Source organism: Mesitornis unicolor, unplaced genomic scaffold (assembly GCF_000695765.1).
Source record: "Mesitornis unicolor isolate BGI_N332 unplaced genomic scaffold, ASM69576v1 scaffold780, whole genome shotgun sequence".
Classification (NCBI taxonomy): domain Eukaryota; kingdom Metazoa; phylum Chordata; class Aves; order Mesitornithiformes; family Mesitornithidae; genus Mesitornis; species Mesitornis unicolor.
Window position 1 is genome coordinate 9,076 of NW_010156048.1, and position 19,236 is coordinate 28,311.

General features: G+C 40.0%; 1 protein-coding gene across 1 annotated transcript; it reads right to left on the minus strand.

Annotated features, from left to right (window-relative positions):
• Nucleotides 1–1,542: 1,542 nt before the first annotated feature.
• Nucleotides 1,543–18,470, minus strand: NDC1 (NDC1 transmembrane nucleoporin; the record flags this gene model as incomplete). Its single annotated transcript, XM_010192830.1, has 16 exons — nucleotides 1,543–1,606; nucleotides 2,961–3,121; nucleotides 4,032–4,132; nucleotides 5,326–5,389; nucleotides 6,419–6,469; nucleotides 6,704–6,822; nucleotides 6,928–7,182; nucleotides 8,231–8,386; nucleotides 9,244–9,325; nucleotides 10,580–10,672; nucleotides 13,247–13,379; nucleotides 14,011–14,062; nucleotides 15,516–15,624; nucleotides 17,169–17,307; nucleotides 17,803–17,977; nucleotides 18,347–18,470. Coding segments are annotated over 16 exons (1,878 nt in total), but the record flags the coding sequence as incomplete, so codon positions are not given.
• Nucleotides 18,471–19,236: the final 766 nt, after the last annotated feature.

Sequence of the window (19,236 nt, forward strand, 5' to 3'; positions counted from 1 at the left end):
GTAAGTGTTCGAGTCAACGCTTACACCTGAGGCAGCACCTAAAGCACCGCTTTAAGTCCAGGCACACGTTGCAATATCAGAAAAGCAGCAAATTAAAGTATTTCGTAAGGCAAGAGGCTCTGACACAACAGCCAAACCTGTGATTCAAGTTAAGCTTGGGGAAGCTTCAGAAGACTTTGTGCTGAACCTTTAAGCGTAATGAAGGGCTCTCCACCACCTTCAGGTGTTCGCTGTAAGCCACCCCAGGGCAAAAGGAACAACGTGGTTCTCATGTCCACCGTCAAATCTAACACACACAGCGCCTGCATTAGGAGAGAACAACACATCTCTGTACTGAGGAAAGCAATATGCAGGTCTCCTTGTAGATTTTACCCTAATTTACTCAATTTTTACTCTTTTCCCCAAATCTTACAGGACCCCTAAGAATTATGACTGCACAACCGCTACCAGCTGATCATTTCATCACACCAACGTAACTGACACCATGGCCACCTTCAAATCCAAAACCATAGGACTAAGAGCACGGAAGAGAACAGAGGGAAACTGATCCACATTTTGTTTCCCCTTGTCACGCTACATTAATTTGCAAGACCATTTAGCACGCTGCTATCTCAAGGAAGTGTCAGTAAGCCACTGCAGCTACATCTAAGCACTTCGTACTCCATACGTGTAGATATCACAACAACTGGAGCCAGTTTAAATACAGAGTAGGTAACGTTCAAACAATTTGGACAGGTTTACTTTCAGATAAAAAGCTTTAAAAAGTGCTTTTAAAAAGTTGCACTTGTCACCTGAAGCTACCAGTAATGGTTATTACTTTGAAAAAGTTAGATATGCTGCAAATATCCCTCTTTGCCCCCTTAACAGAAAGCTGTTGATCTCAACTTTAATCCACAGTACCATTACGTGGGAGTTTGGCTAAATGCAGCACCGTTTCCTGTACATTTCAGCATCGATGAGAACTTTGTTTCCTAGGTCTCCTTCAAGGTAAAATACTTTTCAAGCAGTATTTGTGTCTTAACAATGCCTTTTTGCACACCCATTTTACTCTGAAGGAATATTTCCATCTTACAGAAAAGTAGCGTGTTTTATTCCTGGGCACATCTGTTTCCTACCCCTAAAGTACACACTTCATCTGCACTAAAAGTGTCCTCAACTGAATTTATGGAACACTTAGCCACACTATCTATGCAAATCTCTACTCAGCCCTTTAACAGAAAAGGGTAAGGGAAGAATACACTGTGAAAAACAGGGAAGGATCCGAGTGGCAAAGTAATTCTGATAACCTCAAATGTCACGGTCTTATGCAAAGTAAGAACTGACACTTTCTCATTTGGAAGTGATACTGAAAGAAGGCAAGATGAATTTTTAAAAGTTTTATTTCACAAAAGATGATCCAAACCCAGAAGGGCTCTTCTGCAGTTCTAACAGTTTTGTTCCATGACGCTTTTCCAAAAAGTCAAGATAAGAGCTCATTAGTCCCAGTTCCTTCTCACCAGAAGTGTTGAAAACAAAAACCGTAGCTACATCGAGATCTGTTACTTATTCTTTGTATTCCAAGAATTGCTGAAGTCTTTTCTTATGTTCTGCAGACACTTGCACTGCGCTGAAAGAAAGAAATGCGGAACGTAAGACTTTACATTAAATGTAATACACCACAAAATAAAGTCTCGTGCCAAAATGAAGTATACAGTGACATCAACAATTACACTGAATATACACCTTAGAAAACCCAGCTGCATGAAAAACCCACATTCCAAGAAAAAGACCAAAAAAGTATATTAATCCTTAGAACTCAGTTTTCACCCTCAACAGCTACCACTACTAGAAGACACTTATCTCAGGAAACCTAGCCTACTTCATAGCATCATCTGGTTGGAAAAGACCTTTAAGATCATACAGCCCAACCACAACCTGTCCACAACTACACCGTGTCTCTAAGCACCTCATCTACCCATCTTTGAAATATCTCCAGGGATGGTGACTCCATCACCTCCCTTGACAGCCTGTTCCAGTGTCTGACAACCCTTTCGGAGAATAAATTTTCCCTAATATCTAATGTAAACTACCCCTGGTGAACGTGAGGACGTTTCCTCTCATCCTATCACTTATTACTTGAGAGAAGAGACTGACCCCCACCTCACTACCCCCTCTCCTTTCAGGTGGTTGTAGAGGGTGATAAGGTCTCCCCTCAGTCTCCTCTTCTCCAGGCTGAACAATCTGAACTGGTTCCCTCGGCTGCTCCTCATGGTTTGTGCTCCAGAGCCTTCACCAGCTTCACTGCCCTTCTCTGGACGTGCTCCAGTGCCTCAATGTCCTTGTTGTAGTGAAGGACCCAAAACAGTAGACACATTCAAGCAATTTTTTAACTTGTGAGAATTATTTAGGTAAGAAAGAAACTCTTAAAATGATCCTTCCCGTGTATCCAGCACTTCCAAACCGAGCAACATTTCATCCCCACAGGGAGAGATGGGCAGATAGTGCAGGAAGTTTCAGTCCCACATATTCAGAGATCAAGTACCAAAGTCTGCCTGCTGTGACAGTAGTTGAGAAAGAGCCAGATGACAACCAAGCAGCAAGGGAATTTGATTATTTGAACTCCTCATAGGAGTCTCGGGATTCTCTCCCTACAGAGCAGACAATTGTCTCCAGTTGATTTACTTTCTTTTCAGCAGTTACGATTTATTAAGCGAGTGGTATTCATGGACTGCTTCTGAAGAGCTCATGAAAAGTAACTAAGAGAAATAGCCCAGAAATCTATGGATAATAACTTTCTAAAGGGAACCATGCATCTACACAAGAAATTTTTAAGGTTCCACAAATCAAAACATAGTTCCTAAACCACCATGTCTGAGTAACGGCCTGAAGGGATTTTTGCACAAACGTCCTTTTTAAAGGTCCTACAATAACATTAATTACAACTAAATTTACCAAACAAGCGATCATGAAGAAGTTCTTACTTTAAGTGCTCTCCAAAGACAGAAGTTATCCGGTACAGTGCAGTTTTCAGAGACGCTCTAAGCGCGAATCGTAGCGTTTTGTAGGATGTGTCCACCAGACTTCCCGAAATCCTGGGGGGTTTGCTGGAAACATGAGGCAGTTTGAAGTGTCTGTCTAAAACCTGAGGAAAAACAAGTTGTTACAGCTGGTCAATTATTTCCTGATGTAACTAGCAACGTGTTTCTGTCAAAGTGAAAAGAAAGCGCAATTTCAGAAATTTCACCGAGATACACAAAAATGGATTGGAGACTGAGCCTGACCTTGCATTTCCTGGCCATCCATGTGAACACAGAACCAAGTTCTGTAAAATAAAATTCCTATTAATGTGTCTTAATGCTGAGCACAGCACACCCTGCAGCAGGAGTATAATTCTGTCCTGCATTATGACTTGTTTCTTTCAGAAAAAAGGGTCTTGGCTTTTATGTTTTCCCTGGTGCCTGTTCTTGGAATAGATGACTTACACTGAAAGACTTTAATAACCTCTAAATGCTTTCCAAGAATCAACGTTAGGGCAGCGTAAAATGATTATGTCAATAGGGCACAGAGTCTTGGAAACATATCTGGACTTTTTAATAAATACACATGACACACACATCAGTAATCTGAGTGTAATGTCTTTGTATTAGCAGAGAAACACCGCACAGTTCTTACCTCCAAAGGTCTCCAAATTGCACACAAAATTGTGTATAGCCAAAAAAAATGAAGGCCTAACTATGCATAATATAGTTTTCTAATTGCTGCATCCCTGAAATAAGGTCTTTAATTGAGCATATAGTATCATTTTTAAAAATTAAACATTCCATTAAAAACACGCTTACTTCTCCACTTTAAAAACCTAACACGGTTGTTATTCAGCTGTTTTATAATGGACATAGTGGCATCTGTTTTGTTTAGATTCATGGCACAAGAGAAGCCATTTACAGTGGTAACAACTTGAATGTTGTAACTGGTCAGCAACGTAAAAATAATAAAATTAACAAAACTCCTCCTCTTCTCCTAAACTTGTTCTGCAGCAAGGCAACAGTTTTTACCTCCTGAAGAGTCAGTAAAGTATTCAGGATAGCTGGCAGCGTAGTTTGGACAACTCCAAATTGGTCTTCAGTAAAGGAGGCTGCTACCAAATGAGACAGACCTTTAAAAAACAGAAAACAAACCATGAAATACAAAACCAACAAAGTTCGCTGTAATTACTGAATTCTCAGCTTCTGAAGCATTAACAATGATCGTGATTTTGCTTGAAGATTCTACTTGTGTGTGGAGTTGTGCAGGGCTTAGTGCAGCCAGCTGACAGTCACCTCAGCTTTGGCTTGCTTCAGGACTAGACTAGCCACTGGTTTGCCAGGTGTACAATAGTTTGAGGTTGACGATAATAAAAGAAAGATTATATATAAAATAATTTTTAAAAGCATTGGCTCCCTCTTTCCACTGCTGTGGAGCTGTACCTGACATCAGCCAAGAGGCAGGACCTATTGCACAATTCTTCGAGCCACACACAAATATTTCCAGATCACTTAACTTTATCAGCTTGTATGAGCAGAACTCTCTACTACTTACAGGGAAACCTTGAGTTAGCTTCAAACCCCTTCTCAGTTTACTTCCATTTTTTAAAATTACAGCCTAGCCCTTACTTAAAACACAAATAGTATCTTCTGCTTCTCTGCAAACTGTGTGTGTGATTCCCATCTCCTGACTTTGTATGTCCCAACTCATCAACTTCAGTCTGACACAACCTGGCCTATCAGCCTATAAAACATATAACCTAGGGAAAAAAAGATCATCTTTTGCACAGGCAAATCTAATAAATCAATACTGGTATTTGCTCATGACTCTGAAACAAACAAGAAAATCCCCTAGCGCAACCACAGTGTCATTGTTCTTTTAACTCTCTGCAGACCATCTTCTTTCCATTGTGAAGTTACTACCCAAGTGCCTCCCTCAACTCTGTGATTAACAGGAAAGACTCAGAGCCTCTGGTCAGAAAAGCTGTTGTAAAAAGACATCATAAATCTGTTACAGGGGTTTAAAAAAAAGTGACACATAGGTTCACATGGGAAAGAAGCAACGGAAATCCAGTTTAGTGATCTCTCTACCAAACCTCTACAGAACAAACTAAGAGATCTCACGTGGGATCTCAAAACTAACAAGTGAATTAAACATTTATTCATGTTGGCACCTGAAATGCAGTCAGGTTTTTGTCAGAATAGATTCAAAGATTTTTCTTCTGTTGCACTGATAAAGCCCAGAGCCCCAGAAACCTGGAGTCGGATCCTTTTAGTTGTAATTTCATGACTCGGAGTGGATCACCTGGAAAGAGAAACAGCTTACCTTCCAACGCCCAGATGTGCATTTGTGCATCAGAGAAGACAGCTTGGATGGAGGCTTCTGGGTGCTGAGAAGAAATCAAAGCATTCTGAGTACACTTTATAGATAATATCACCAAAATTGCAGGTTTCAATTAAGGTGTTACACATTCGATAGGGCCACGTCCCTCCCCTCAGAAAAGACCTGCAAGGCTGACAGATTGCAGGGAGTACCCAGACAAATCTGATCTTTTAAGAAATGAACGTTCCTCTTGGACAGGAGCTCCCCACAAAGCTACAGCTATGATTGGGACTTCCAGAAATCAAGTATATTACCTAACTAGTTTTCAAGAATTAAATGGGCCTGTTTCATGACCTGTCTCTTCTCCAGTCTAACTGATCAGAAAACACTGCTGTACATGGAAGCATAAACCATTATCACATACACAGGAAAGTTCTGCATATAAAAATATGATCTCTACCTGCAGGAAACATTTAAATCCCTGAAAAACAAAGACCTAAAGTAGAGGGGGACACTTCTGTAAAACGTAACTGAGTTGTCATTCAATTACGCTAAGAGAAATACTCAGATGTTTTTCTAAGCAAGTTTAGTTTAAGTGTTTAAGTTCACTTGCAAAGTAATATCAGTACCAGTATTTCATAAGGAAACATTCCCAACATTCTAGCTACCGCTTCTCCCACAAAAGAAAACTATAAAGAATTTATTTGGTACATTGACCTAACAAAAAGCAGTTAACTGAATCTTAAAATTAACTCGAAGTCATGTCATCTTACACTTGGTATACCACATTTAAGTTGTGTAAACTGCACTTCAGTTCTCAGTTGTATTTTACCAGCACATGATGCTTTAAGCACAATGCAGTTTATAATCAGATGAGTTTAAACAAGCATTATTCTTCTTTTCTATGCAGGTATGCGATAATCCTCTATGAAAGCCACAGTAAGTACAAAGTTGTACTTATGGGAAACCTTAAACTAAAAGAAAGGGTTTAGAACCATTACTACACACAAAAGGTACACGGTGCCACAGCAGAACTCATACACTCCTGCGTTTCCAGTCCATGCTGCTCAGTCACAAAACGTACAATGATTATTACCTCGCTGAAGAAATACATTATCAGCACTCGTTTTGACAAGAAGGTTTTTATCTGAAAAGAAACAACAGATTAAAAGCATTATCTGTATTTATCTGAAGGGAGGCACGGTTGGCCCTCCTCATCTTCTCACAGCATAAACGGACTGAGGGGTGGGGGAAGGATTTTTTTTATGTAAGCTAAGTGGAGCAGCTTTCATTAACATTCATTAACAAAAAAGGAAAGTTTGTTCAGAAAAGAGTAAGCTGCCCTGGCCGTAGTCTATCTGTACTGTGATTTTCACTCTACCTGTTCTTGCTTGTTCTGAAGCCACGTGTAAATAAAGCTCGGCTGTACTGCCTCGCTGCCAACTTTTGCAGCAGAGAGCACTGGGAAGGATTCGTGGTGGGAACAAAACATCTGCAGATCTACAAGAGAAATACAATATATTCAGAAAAACAGGCTGCTGTCACTTCCATCCTCAAGATGCAGGTCTGTTGACATGCCTACTACACTTGTGGAAAAATCTCTACCAGAACCTGATGTCCACAGCTTTGGTCCCCTTCTCACAACTTGAGGACTTTGGACTGATCTATGCCAAGGAGAGTTTACATCCAGAATTCCCATCTTGCAATTTAAAGCAGGTGAGCTGAAAGGCGAACCAACATCAGACCCAGGTGGTGTCTTCAAAGGCATTAGGGATGGTTTAACCAGTGAAGGCATGGAAGCTCTAGGAATGATATTAGACCTCTGTGTCTGGAAAGGCGCGTCTTCTGCCACAGCAGCTCCTAATAACAAAGAACACACTGCATGAAGACAAACAGGCTGGCGGATATGGAATAACAGATAGGTTTGTTATTTGATTGCTGTTTCAGCAATCTCTCTATCATTAGAGCTTTTATTAAGGGAAATTGTTTCCACTGTGATTTTGCAAAGAAGTATACATCCACATGCACATGAAGTGTTTTAAAAGTTTCAGTTTAAGAACAGCAAGTGATAAGAAGGATCCCTGTGAATTTATTGTTTTTTTCTCCTTTTACTAGCTAGCATTACTACACCCTTGTACGTATCTACATAAAGTGTGCTTTTAGGATTAAATACCAGAAAAAAAGTAAAAATTCTTTGTGATTCTGCTTGGTATGTAAGAAAAGACATGTTAGTGTCAAAATCAAGGAACAGCAGCACTAGAAGAAATTCACCTCTGCTGTTCCCAGGGCACTTGAATCCCAGGCACTGACTGCTAAGGGATTCAAGTGCCTGGCACCCCGTGTGCTAACACAGCTCTACTGCCAGGAGCGATGCCTCAGTCTGGCACGTAAAACACACAAAATGCTTGCAGGCTGCACACAGCTCAAGAGTCAGACTGGCTTTTCCTATTCTACAGTGATATTAGTGAATCACACAGACATACTCAAAGTCCCCACAACAACAAAACAATAACTAACTTTACCATCTCAAACCAATCATGAGCGCAGCTATGCAAATGACAAAGCATGTCTTGGCAGGACTTAAGGTCTCGCTGTAGTTGGTTCAACCACCTACTACAACTGCAATAATTAGACTTTCTTAATCCATTAAGTGTAGAAAAAAATGCCACATTGAACATAACATCACAAAGTAAACAACCGGAGAAAACATCATCTTGCCAAGTTTTCAAGTTATTTTGGGATTCTTTCAACAGAAAACTTAAAATTAAATTGAGGGAAGAGACTCCTTGTGTTTGCATTTATCTGCAGAAAACCCTGTGACTCATTTTTCCCATACAACTTAATTGAGACTTATGTACCCACAGTACATTCATGCTTTACAAACTATTATGAGCATTTCCTCACATACCTGGAGTCTGTGGAGATACTTTCAAAGTTCCTGCTGGCTGCTTTGCTCTCCCATTTGCTGCTGCAGCTTCCTGCTGGGTGATCAGCCTCTGGGTCAGATCACTCAGAAGACTCAAACACTCCCTTGATATTGCAGTCCAGTTGTGCGGGTGCCCACCTAGCAGTGTGCACACAAAGAGGCACCACAGGTTATGTTTAACCCAGATGCTCACCTTTATATCTATTCTGACAGTACCCACATGCTCTCAGCAGAAGCTTCAAAGCTATAGTACCACTCCATTTCTAAGATGTGGTTCATTTTCACTGTGACAGTTTATTTGTACTGAGAAGAAGATAAAAACATTGATAGATTCTATCCCCCTGTCAATGGATAACTCTAAAAAGACTTCAGTGAAACCTGCTAAGCAAGCAGAAAATAGGCAGTTCAGCCCATCAGTTCTGAAATTACTGAAGAGCTACAATGAACAAAGTCATATCAATGGTGATGGCAAACAGTTCTGAAGTAGTACAAACACTAGAACTCCTGATAAGGTGTAACAAGAAGTTCCTGAAGGCTTCTAGGCAGCTTAAATTGACCTTCTCTGCCATATCTTTTGTATACAGCAAGAGGCTTGTGTACTAATTGAAATTATAGCCGTTGTTTGCTTTCACAGCTCGAGTGGTGACTCACTATTTGTGCTGGATTTCAATCTCACTCACATGTCAACATCAGGCTTTCATACACATCTGTTCGAACACAGTTTGGGCCATCCGTCAAGAGGACCCTGCTTTTAACATCCCGAGATCTGTGTTTCCTCATGGCCATCTTCTAAATCAAACCCCAGGCACCAGTATTTGCTGAGTTTAGTAGATGAAACAATACTAATATAGATCATCGAGCATTCTTTTGGAAAAGGCACCATAGGGATAAGGCCTCCTGGCTTGTGTAGCATGCCTCACAGCACTGAGCCTCTAAAAGCATTTGACTAACACTTTTGAGAAAAAGAATCAACATGAAATAGTTTTTATAATTACCTGGCTGACTAAGGCTAAAGACTTCCTGTCGTCGAGCGGGAGAATACTGGGAAAGTAACATCAAGTCTTGTAAGGCTAAAAACTACAAAGAAAGGACAATGTTTCAGTGCATGCAAAGTGCAACAGATTTCCTTAAAAAACATAATTATCTGTACAGAAGCAATGCCTAAGAAAGGGATTCCCACAGACTAAAACCAGCCATGTAACAGGAAAAGAAAGGAGGCAAATGATAGCACACATCCCCACAATCACTCTGCATGGGGCTGCTGAGTTAGTAACAGCTTCAGAGAACTTTACAGGTAAGTGATTTCTGTGGAGTTAAAGAAGATTTAATGCCATTTTTTACCTTAACAGCAACAGCTCAAAGAGAAAGAACCTAAGATGTAAAAATATCTACAGAAAGAACTGGTTTTGCAAGCCAGAGGCCAAATTGCACCGTCTGCCATACAGTACCAGACCGAATACTGCTTTTTCATGTGATTAAGTCGTGTGATTAAACCAAAAATAACCCGATTTCTCACACTACGCAAGACCCAATTATAAATCAGACACTTCAGTAACAGTTAAGATTACAAATTAGACTTCCTCTACCTTTTGCTGTGCTGAGCTCAACTCTTACCCACTCACCCACCCTTTGGCAACACAGCAGAACTTAAGAAAAGGATTCAAATTGAATTTGCCTATTATATCTCCAGTCTTATCAGATATCTGTTAAACCAGTAAATCTGGATTCTGCACGTGCAGGAGAATATTCTTATCTTTATTCATGTAATAATTCTTACATGAGGTCTCCAGTTTCTAAGTATTATAATCAGTAAATCCCTTTAACGATCACCATAGTCAGACTAAAATTACTCCCCTCACAGATTTTAAGCAGCTTTCTGGTACTGTCTGTTTTAAAAAAAAGAAACCCTGCTTCCAACAGAAATATGGAAACAGTTTTTTCATTTCAAGAGAACACACACTTAAAAACTGAAACATAAGTAGCAGGGGTAAAGTGGTAAGAGCATGCAAAAGTTTGACAAAACACCTGCTTATCTGACAAGACTCAAAGTTGAAAGAGTTAAAAAAACCTGAATGTCATTAATCCTGATACACTTACACTGCAGACAAACAGATCCTACCCGAGTCTGTCTTCAGCTCAGAGCAGCACAGCGTGGGGAGCACCAGCAGATGTCACCACTAAACAAATTTTCACCATCAGATGCAACTGCCTCATCCAGCTTTTTACAGAACCTCAGTTAAACGAACCGGTACCTGGAAGATCTGACTGCACGCTTTGAGAAACGCCTTCTCAGCACACACCTAGCTGGGAGGATGGTGGGAATTCAATTACCTTTATAAAAAGGGGAGGGTTGCTGTTCAAGATCTTAGGCAGGCACTGGTCTGTCTCCTCAGCAAAAGTTGGCTGGATGGGAAAATGATGTGTCTAAACGAACACGAGAGGTTGTGTTATAAAGAAGAAAATACAAGAAAACCTTGACAGAGCACAGCTGAGCTGTTATTTGCCAGACGAATAATGAACTACAAAAGCACATACCCCATTGCTCCAACTTAAAGTAGCTTGAAATTTTTAACATAGAAAACAAAAAAGACTTTACTTATAACATTTAAAATTGAGAAATCTTAAAATCCAGATATCTTTATGTCCAAGCACCTTCCACATACCCACATAATTCACAGCTAGGGGCATCCTGTCACCATGAAAGGAAATTCCTCTAGCCATGTACTCAGGGGAAAAAGGAGTGACATAACTCACTGAAACCTCAACTGTAATGTCAATCTTGAACCACTCTGGTGAAGAACTGGGGGTTCTTGTATCAAATAATATATTTTTTTTAAATTCTTCCCTTGCACTGTTTCCCTGATAAACTAATGAATTCTCATTTTTATCATCATGATACTAATAGTCTGTGTTTTAACAGAATTTCTGTTCTTGTGGCTACATTTAAAATGTAAACAGCAGTGCTTAAATTGTAGAAAACGCTGCACCTTTTTAACACTACTTAACAGGATGAGTTTGGGCACAGATTACCCCTCAGCTTTGTGTTACTGCACTGATTTGACATACGAGCAAATTTATTCCCCTCTGTTTCCAACTGCCAAATTGAAATTTGAGGCAGCAGTTGCTTTCAAAGTGTTCATAAAGCGAGTTTACCATTTCTTTCCCGGCTTTTCAGTTAGCATTTGCAAATATTTACAAACGGCTTTGGAAGTTTTTTTAGCTCGTTAAAAAAATAATCACGCGGATAAACAAACGGTTTGTTCAGCAGCCAATGGGACACAGCCTTCGCAGCTGGATGTTTCTTTTGTCTTCCAGTTTTATAAGGAATAAAATCGTTAGACAGTGACGCAGTGTTCACTACTGCTTCAACTACTGTCCTTTGAAAAAGGTTGTTCACACCTCAGAGCTGCTGTTGGAGCCAACTCTGACACATCATTACATCAATGCTTGACTCACTGTTCACCCGTCCTCCACGCAGTCACGACAACTAGAGACCTTTTTAATTAAAGCTAACACTCCAACAAGCACCGTGTGCCATTTCATTCACAGAATCGCTCAATTGGAAAAGCCCTCTGAGATCATCACGTCCAACCGTTCCTGTCTACCCCCTAAACCATATCCTTAAGTACCTCGTCTACCCGCTCTTTAAACACATCCAGGGATGGTGACTCCACCACCTCCCTGGGCAGCCTGTGCCAGCTTCTGACGACCCTCTCAGTAAAGAACTTCCTCCTTCTCTCTGACCTGAACCTCCCTTGGCACAGCTTGGTGCCGTTTCCCCTTGTTCTATCCCCATCACCTGGGAGAAGAGCCCAGCACCCACCTCTCCACAAGCTCCCTTGAGGCAGTTGTAGGTGGTGATGAGGTCTCCCCTCAGCCTTCTCTTCTCCAGGCTAAACAAGCCCAGTTCCCTCAGCCGCTCCTCATCAGGCTTGTTCTCCAGAGCCCTCACCATCCCTGTGGCTCTTCTCTGAACACGCTCCATAGGAGCGCTTTGCACCAATCCATTTATCCAGGATTTAAACCTTGATTTATTTTTTTCCTACTGATGTGCAGTCCAGCAATGTTAAAAAAACCAAGGTAGATGAACAATTTTTTCCTCTATATTATTACAACAAAATATCTGGATTTGTCAATAAAGATCCAGTCTTCAATTCTTTGTTAGCAAGAATTCTTCTTTCTCTCTTCAATCACGGTCTCAGATTTATTCTAATATGATTCATTATATATTTAAATGGTCTTTTTTTAGCCATATTAATTGGTGACTCTATGATTGAATGAAAAAGCAGAGATATCTTAATTCCCAAGATTGCTTGAAGTCTATTTTAAGACTGCAGCCTGAATTAGATTAACACGTCTCTGCTTCGGAGAACTGCACACTTTGATAAGTCACTTAAATTTGAGATTCCTAGAGCTTAGCTCACAGTAAATCAACAGCACTCTCTTTCCTGTTGTAAAATTGGATTGAGACCTATAGTTTCTGGACATTAGCTTCCCATGTAACCTGTAGCTGTTTGTAACAAGTCTTCAGCAAGTCTCTCAAATACAAAATCATTGCATGGAACCACGGACAAAGCCAAGCCAGTGAGCTCTGCCACACACAGATGGGCCCTGCGTTGGCTCGTCTGTCTTTACACCTAAAGAGGACAAAGAACACAGTGCAGCACAAAGTGCTTCTTTGTTAGGGTTGCCCCATCAGCATCGAACATGAATAGGAGATGGGGAACGTGGAAGCAGAAGGAGAGGAGTAAGAAGAGGTGGAAATAACAAAGCATTACTGTAAACACGTTCATTTTGTAAGCAGCACAGTTTGTGCTATAGCGAGGGAAAGGGAAGGGACAGTTAATGCCCACTGTTCAGTTATCAGATATGATCTGTGGTACGTGCTTGGAAAATTCAAGAACTCATCGTAAGTTATTTCCTAGTAAAACTGCTTTTGAGAAAGTATTATCTGTGAAACACCGGTGTTACCCCTTAGCGCTGTCACTGCGTACTGACCTCTGTAGCATAGATTCTGAAGAGCAACCATGCAATGTACCAGGTAATCAGAAGAAATACACCACATAACCAGGCGTGGTAAAACAAGGAGAGATCCAATAAGCCAGTCAGAGTGTCAAGAGGATGCAATTCACTGCAGATAAAACAACCAAGAAGAGGTAAGTACTTTTATTACGGGATGTGTCTACAGTAAGCTGTTACAGCAGCAACAACTGCAAGAATAAAGTTGCGGGTTTTTGCAAAAATGGTTTCTTAAAAATGTTTGAGATAACATTTCTTTAATTTTTCAGTAACTGTGATGAAACAAAAAAAATTAAGTCAAGGAAAAGAAAAGAACTATGAAATAAATCACAATGATTACAGTTTTAGTCAACTAAGGTATTAAGACTCCATTTTCCCTATTTTAAAACAAACAGTAGCCATATAAAAATGAAGACACACCCCCTAAAAACACAGAAAAGCAGACAAAACGCATCTATGACATTTGCCTTTCGAATATTTTAGAGACTTAAAGAGATGAAGGAAACCAGAGGGGATTTCTTAATGACAAGACAATCCAACAAGACAGTTCCTACAGGGAGATGCCGGCTCCTTTAGGATCCATTATGGAGGTACCCAATGCTGCTCACATTCTGGGAGGGGAGACAAGGAGCTGAGTGCTGCTACATGCACAGAGCCAGTTGCTACGCTGGACTTCTCCAGCTAAGGGAGCTGTCAGAAGTATTATCCCATAAGTTTTCAGCACAACATACTTACTACCCTACCTGTCTATGCGAAGATCCATTGTGGTACTCATCCACACTCTGGGGATATAACCTAGGGGATCAAAAAGAAACACTGAAACCAACATGACACTGGAAAACATATACGCAATAGGCCAAAAAGAAGACAAAAGCAGAACGCATGGACAGAGATGAGGCTTGTCTTGTAACATGCATACAGCAGGAAACAATCTGCCCTTGGGCTTTGGGGTTGGTTGGTTGAGGTTTTTTTAAGAACTAGAAATAAGAACAAAAAAAGGCTTCAGGTCAGAACCTACACAGTGAGAGAAGCAGACCTTATCTTTTATTGCTAGCTTCTCAGCATTGAATTATTCGTGTTTCTTCACTAACAAAAGAGGGTAATGATAATTTAATACTCATTTTCACTACAGCTCAGGCAGCAGCAAAGTGCTTTTAAAGGCTTAATGGAAACTGATATAAAACCACCATACTTCTTGTTTATCCCCTAATGTAAATAAAGTGAAAATAATTCTAGCATATTTTGACATCATTTAGGAGGGCAGCTACAACCATAACATTAAAAATGCCTGATTTTCAGAAAGTCGAGTGCAAGCAGCTCCATCAGCACATAGTTAACCATAATTTTCAAAATGAAACTTCAGTTTCATATGGGAGGGAGCCACACTGCCTTTGTCTCCCCAGCTTCCCCCAATCATACAAAGGGCAATTGAGAATAAAGCTAAAGCGTTAATTTTTACTTTAAAAATAGTGAAAATATAGCAACATTACATATAGTGAAGTCATGCCCACTGCTGGTACATCAGGTTCAGCTCTGTGACGCTGTATTTCCAATACCAAACAATGGCACCAGGAGCAGTCCAAGGCATGGAGATATTTATCCATGTTAAAAAATATTTGGGAATATTTAAAGAAAAAATGGAGTATAAATTACAGACAATTTTCTTTTTAATTTTTTTTGTGTTTTCAGATTTATAAACTTTTTGCCACAAATCAGGACGGGTATGTAAACAGTGGCCCAAAGTATCAGGTTTTAAAATGTACACCTGTAAAACACCAACCGACCAGAATTTGGTAGCTCCTCTTACATGCAAGTTATTCTGCAGCTGCCTGCAACAGCATTTCCTGTACAGAAGAGATCAGAGGCAGTAGTCTACGCTTTGGTACAGAGATCACACACAGGCTTCAGGTTAGAAAACTGTTGTTCCTTCCCTTCTCCTTAGCATCCTGTCATCCTCTTACGTTATCAGCTACACAATAAATTCTTATAGGTCTTCATCTCTTTGGAAGAGACATTTGTCATACACCGAGCAAGCTTCTGTAAGGCTGTAAGAATTGCCATCATACAAATACTGCTGTATAAACCCTTTGCCTTTTCTTACTGTTCTAGAGAGGCGCTAGATCTCTATTTATTTAAACAAGTCTGTGTGTCTTCAACAACTTAGCTGGAAGGATGAAAAATAGTAAGGTAAAGTTTTCAAAATACAGGAATTTTTTTTAAAAAAAAAGAGAATTTCAGAAACCCTTACCAAAAAAGTAATATACCACACAGAAGTTTCTAACGAAGTACAGCGATTCCACACAACTGTGCTTAACGAGGAGAGGCAGAGATCTTCTGAAACGAAAGTACTTGTATCGCTAAAAAACAAACAAAAAATACTAGTTTAGGATTCTGTGCTGAGAACAAATCAATGAAATGCACAAAAAAAAGACCACAAGGTGCTTAAAAACTTGAAGTCCAGATTAATCACGAGGATGGAGCCAGGCTCTTCTCGGTGACAAACAATGATAGGACAAGGGGTAACGGACACAAACTGGAACACAGGAGGTTCCACTTCAATTGGAGAAGAAACTTCTTCTCAGTGAGGGTGACAGAGCACTGGCCCAGGCTGCCCAGAGAGGTTGTGGAGTCTCCTTCTCTGCAGACATTCAAAACCCGCCTGGACGCCTTCCTGTGTAACCTCATCTGGGTGTTCCTGCTCCGGCAGGGGGATTGGACTGGATGAGCTTTGGAGGTCCCTTCCAATCCCTAACGGTCTGGGATTCTGTAATTGAAAAATGAGTTTAAGGCAACTCCAGGTGTTACACCTACTGCTTATTCTCTTGGTCTCTTTCTGCAATTTTATAAGAATTTCTAGTTCTCATTCCTTTTCCTGCTATGAAAATGGAGGATGGCATAAACTGACTCCATACACAGGGGAACAAACTAGAACAATGCTGGATAATGCAAAATAAACATCAACAACAGAAAAGGCATATTTAATCTACTAGATTTCATTTAGATTGGAAGTGTTCCATCAAAACACAGGGAAAACTCAGACAACCATGTGTTACAGTCAGAAATCCTCCAAGCAGTGAAATCAGTGGAATATTGACAATTTTCTCCGTACAAACAAATTATAAGTCTTTCCAAATGACCACAGCAACCCATCTGACGCTATATACACATGAAAACAAAGTGATTTAATTTTTTTACTTGGCTAAGTTGCATTTATAAAAAAATGTAGCATTAGCAATATTCAGACAACAGAACTTTTACAAATACTGTAACTACAGCATTGCCAAAATGATGCTTGGTTTGCTGATAAACTGAGCAGTCATGACTTAAATGTTTTCCACTAACACAACCAACCTTGTTTAAAGTTACCTTTTCCAGGCAGTTTGGCTGGACTTTGTACATCGGGTAATCATGTAAAGTCAGTGGCTGCTGTGAGGCATTAACTGATGAACAAGCTTTGGATGTTGAGCTTTAAGCAAGACTGAATGCGCTATTCAGACTTTACATTATCTGTACCCAACTACAACTCATAATATGTTTTTTTTCCTCTCAGGTTTTTCAGCTTTTAGGTGACTCTTGTTGTCAGTTCCTGAAGTTAACATTCAGTTCGCACGTATCGTTTCTTCCCTGTAATTCCCTTTCTGCAATGGTCCAGCCCAGCTTTGAACGTGCATCAGAGGGGCATAAATTTTATTGTCAAAACATCCCGGACTTCTGTGGTCATTGGCAAGGGGTTGAGCAGGAAAGAAGATGAACACTACTAGCATTTAAAGTCCAGGGTACACTTCATCTGTTAAAGCAAGCGTGCCAACAGACAGCTGCTACTGTTGTATTCAAAAATATAAAAAAATCAAGGCTGTTTTACTCAGAGCTGTCTTTCTGCAAAGGCATTTAAACACCTTACCTGTATGATTGGAAAGGGCAAATAATTCATGTTGTTAATAAAATACAAAAGACTGTAACTGTATCCCATGAAAGCTCCAGAAAGTAGCAGAAAGAGGTGATATTCATTTAGGCACATCAAAGAAACAGCATCGTCCAGGCTAAAAGAGAAAACTTGGAATTAATTCTGAGTTCAAAAAAAAAAATAAAGTCAATCAAGCCTCAGGAAGTTGAAATCAGAAGTTTGATTTTACTTTTCTGATCAGTACCTATTATGATATTTAAGGAAGTTTTTTCTAAAATAGTAATCCCAATCTACTTCTGTAACTTATGCATGAGGATGCTTACGGTATTTATGAAGTATGTCACACTAAACATGAGACCAAGGCCTAGTTCAAGAGACAACCAATTGGTCATCATTCAATTTTCCATTAATAATCCTGGCAATTTAGTTTTTCTGGCCCAGTTATTTCTCTGTGCACTGTAACATTTACAAAGGAGGGCAATACCTATCCTTCAATAAAGGATATCAATACAGAATTGCTTATTTTTTAGAGTGCTCAAATTAAAATCTTTTGTTTGAAAGAAACAGTCAGCAAATACATTTTACAACAGAAGTCCTTTGCATACTTTAACACACGCAAACACACACGTACCTTTCTGAAGGCATGCAGGGCACAGCAAGGAACTGGAATTTCCCTTTTGTCATAACTGCAGCACACCAAGCAACCAACATTCCCATTACAGTATGGGCAGCCAAATGGATCACTTGCTGAGGGTGAACGATTTTTCCTATCAGTGCCAGTCGAGAGCATGGGATTGATGGCACAACTGCAAATAAAAGCCAAAGTGAAGTTTCATTCTGTACTAATAAAACTCTTCATTAAAAAAAACCACCACCCATAAAACACAGCCAAAAAAACCCCCGACATTCTCATCAAGTAACTTTTCACCGCTGGAATCAGTCACCAAATGAGGAAGAAATCCATGAAGAATCTATGAAGCAGCTCAGCTAAGAGGGTCTCAGCCACGAGGTAATCTGAGACAATTCACTTAAAAATAAGCTTTTCATATAGTCTATATTAATTTAAAAGGAAATCTACTAAAATGAAGTAGACCAAATGTAAGCAGAAATCTCTCTGAACGGTCATCCTACTGAGTTCAGGGATCACAGACAGCTCAGCAATTTACATAACCCACCTGTATAAAATTCAGCGTTGAAGATGCTTATGACCAGTATCACCACAGATATAAGGAGGGTACAAAAGATGACATAGGAAGCACGTAACTCACTGAAAGCATCTAAAATAAAAAAATAACAATACTATTGCTCAGAATAAAGTAAAATCAGTAACATATTGAGTAACAGAAAAGAACGCTTAAGCAGTTAGCAGTAATCCACTAAGTGCATGAAAGGGAGTAATCTTCATTGGACTCTATAATCTCAAACCAAATTTGCCCAGCTACGCAACGTTTCTGCATAAAAGCATATTCAAATTTCACAGAGACTGTTTTACACCCTTAATAGTTGGTTTTCTTGTAAGTGAACACTCAGGGATTTTTTTTTTTAAAAAACAACCAACCAACTTACAAAGTGAATTAAACCATGGCTCAACTAACACAGCTTCCCCTCACCTAATAAAAGCTTCGATCATACAGCCACAGAAGGCAAGAAATTCCTTAATTCCTTACAGAGTAAACGGCTTTTGAAAACACAAAAGCCCAAAAGAACCAAGAGGAGAAAGAAACCAAGTCCCCCTGCCCGGAGCAGCTCAGCGATCACACGGATCAAGCCTCCATGTAAACATCTCTCCATCTTCTGTGTGCACTCAAGGAAAAGTTGTTCTCACCATGCAGGGCGGCTGTTGCAGGGATTTCACTTGCGATTCAATGAACCAAAGGTAGACAAAACTCAAGCTCTTTATGCACACAACAGTTGCTCAGGTTGGAAAGGGGAAGCATGCCCAAGTACTCAGAACAGAGAGCTAGGGCACTGAACCTCATGTTTTCTAAAGGATATACTTACATGAGCTTGCAACAGTTATTTCTACCTAGGGAGAATTATGGCTGTTATGGTCATAGGTAACACA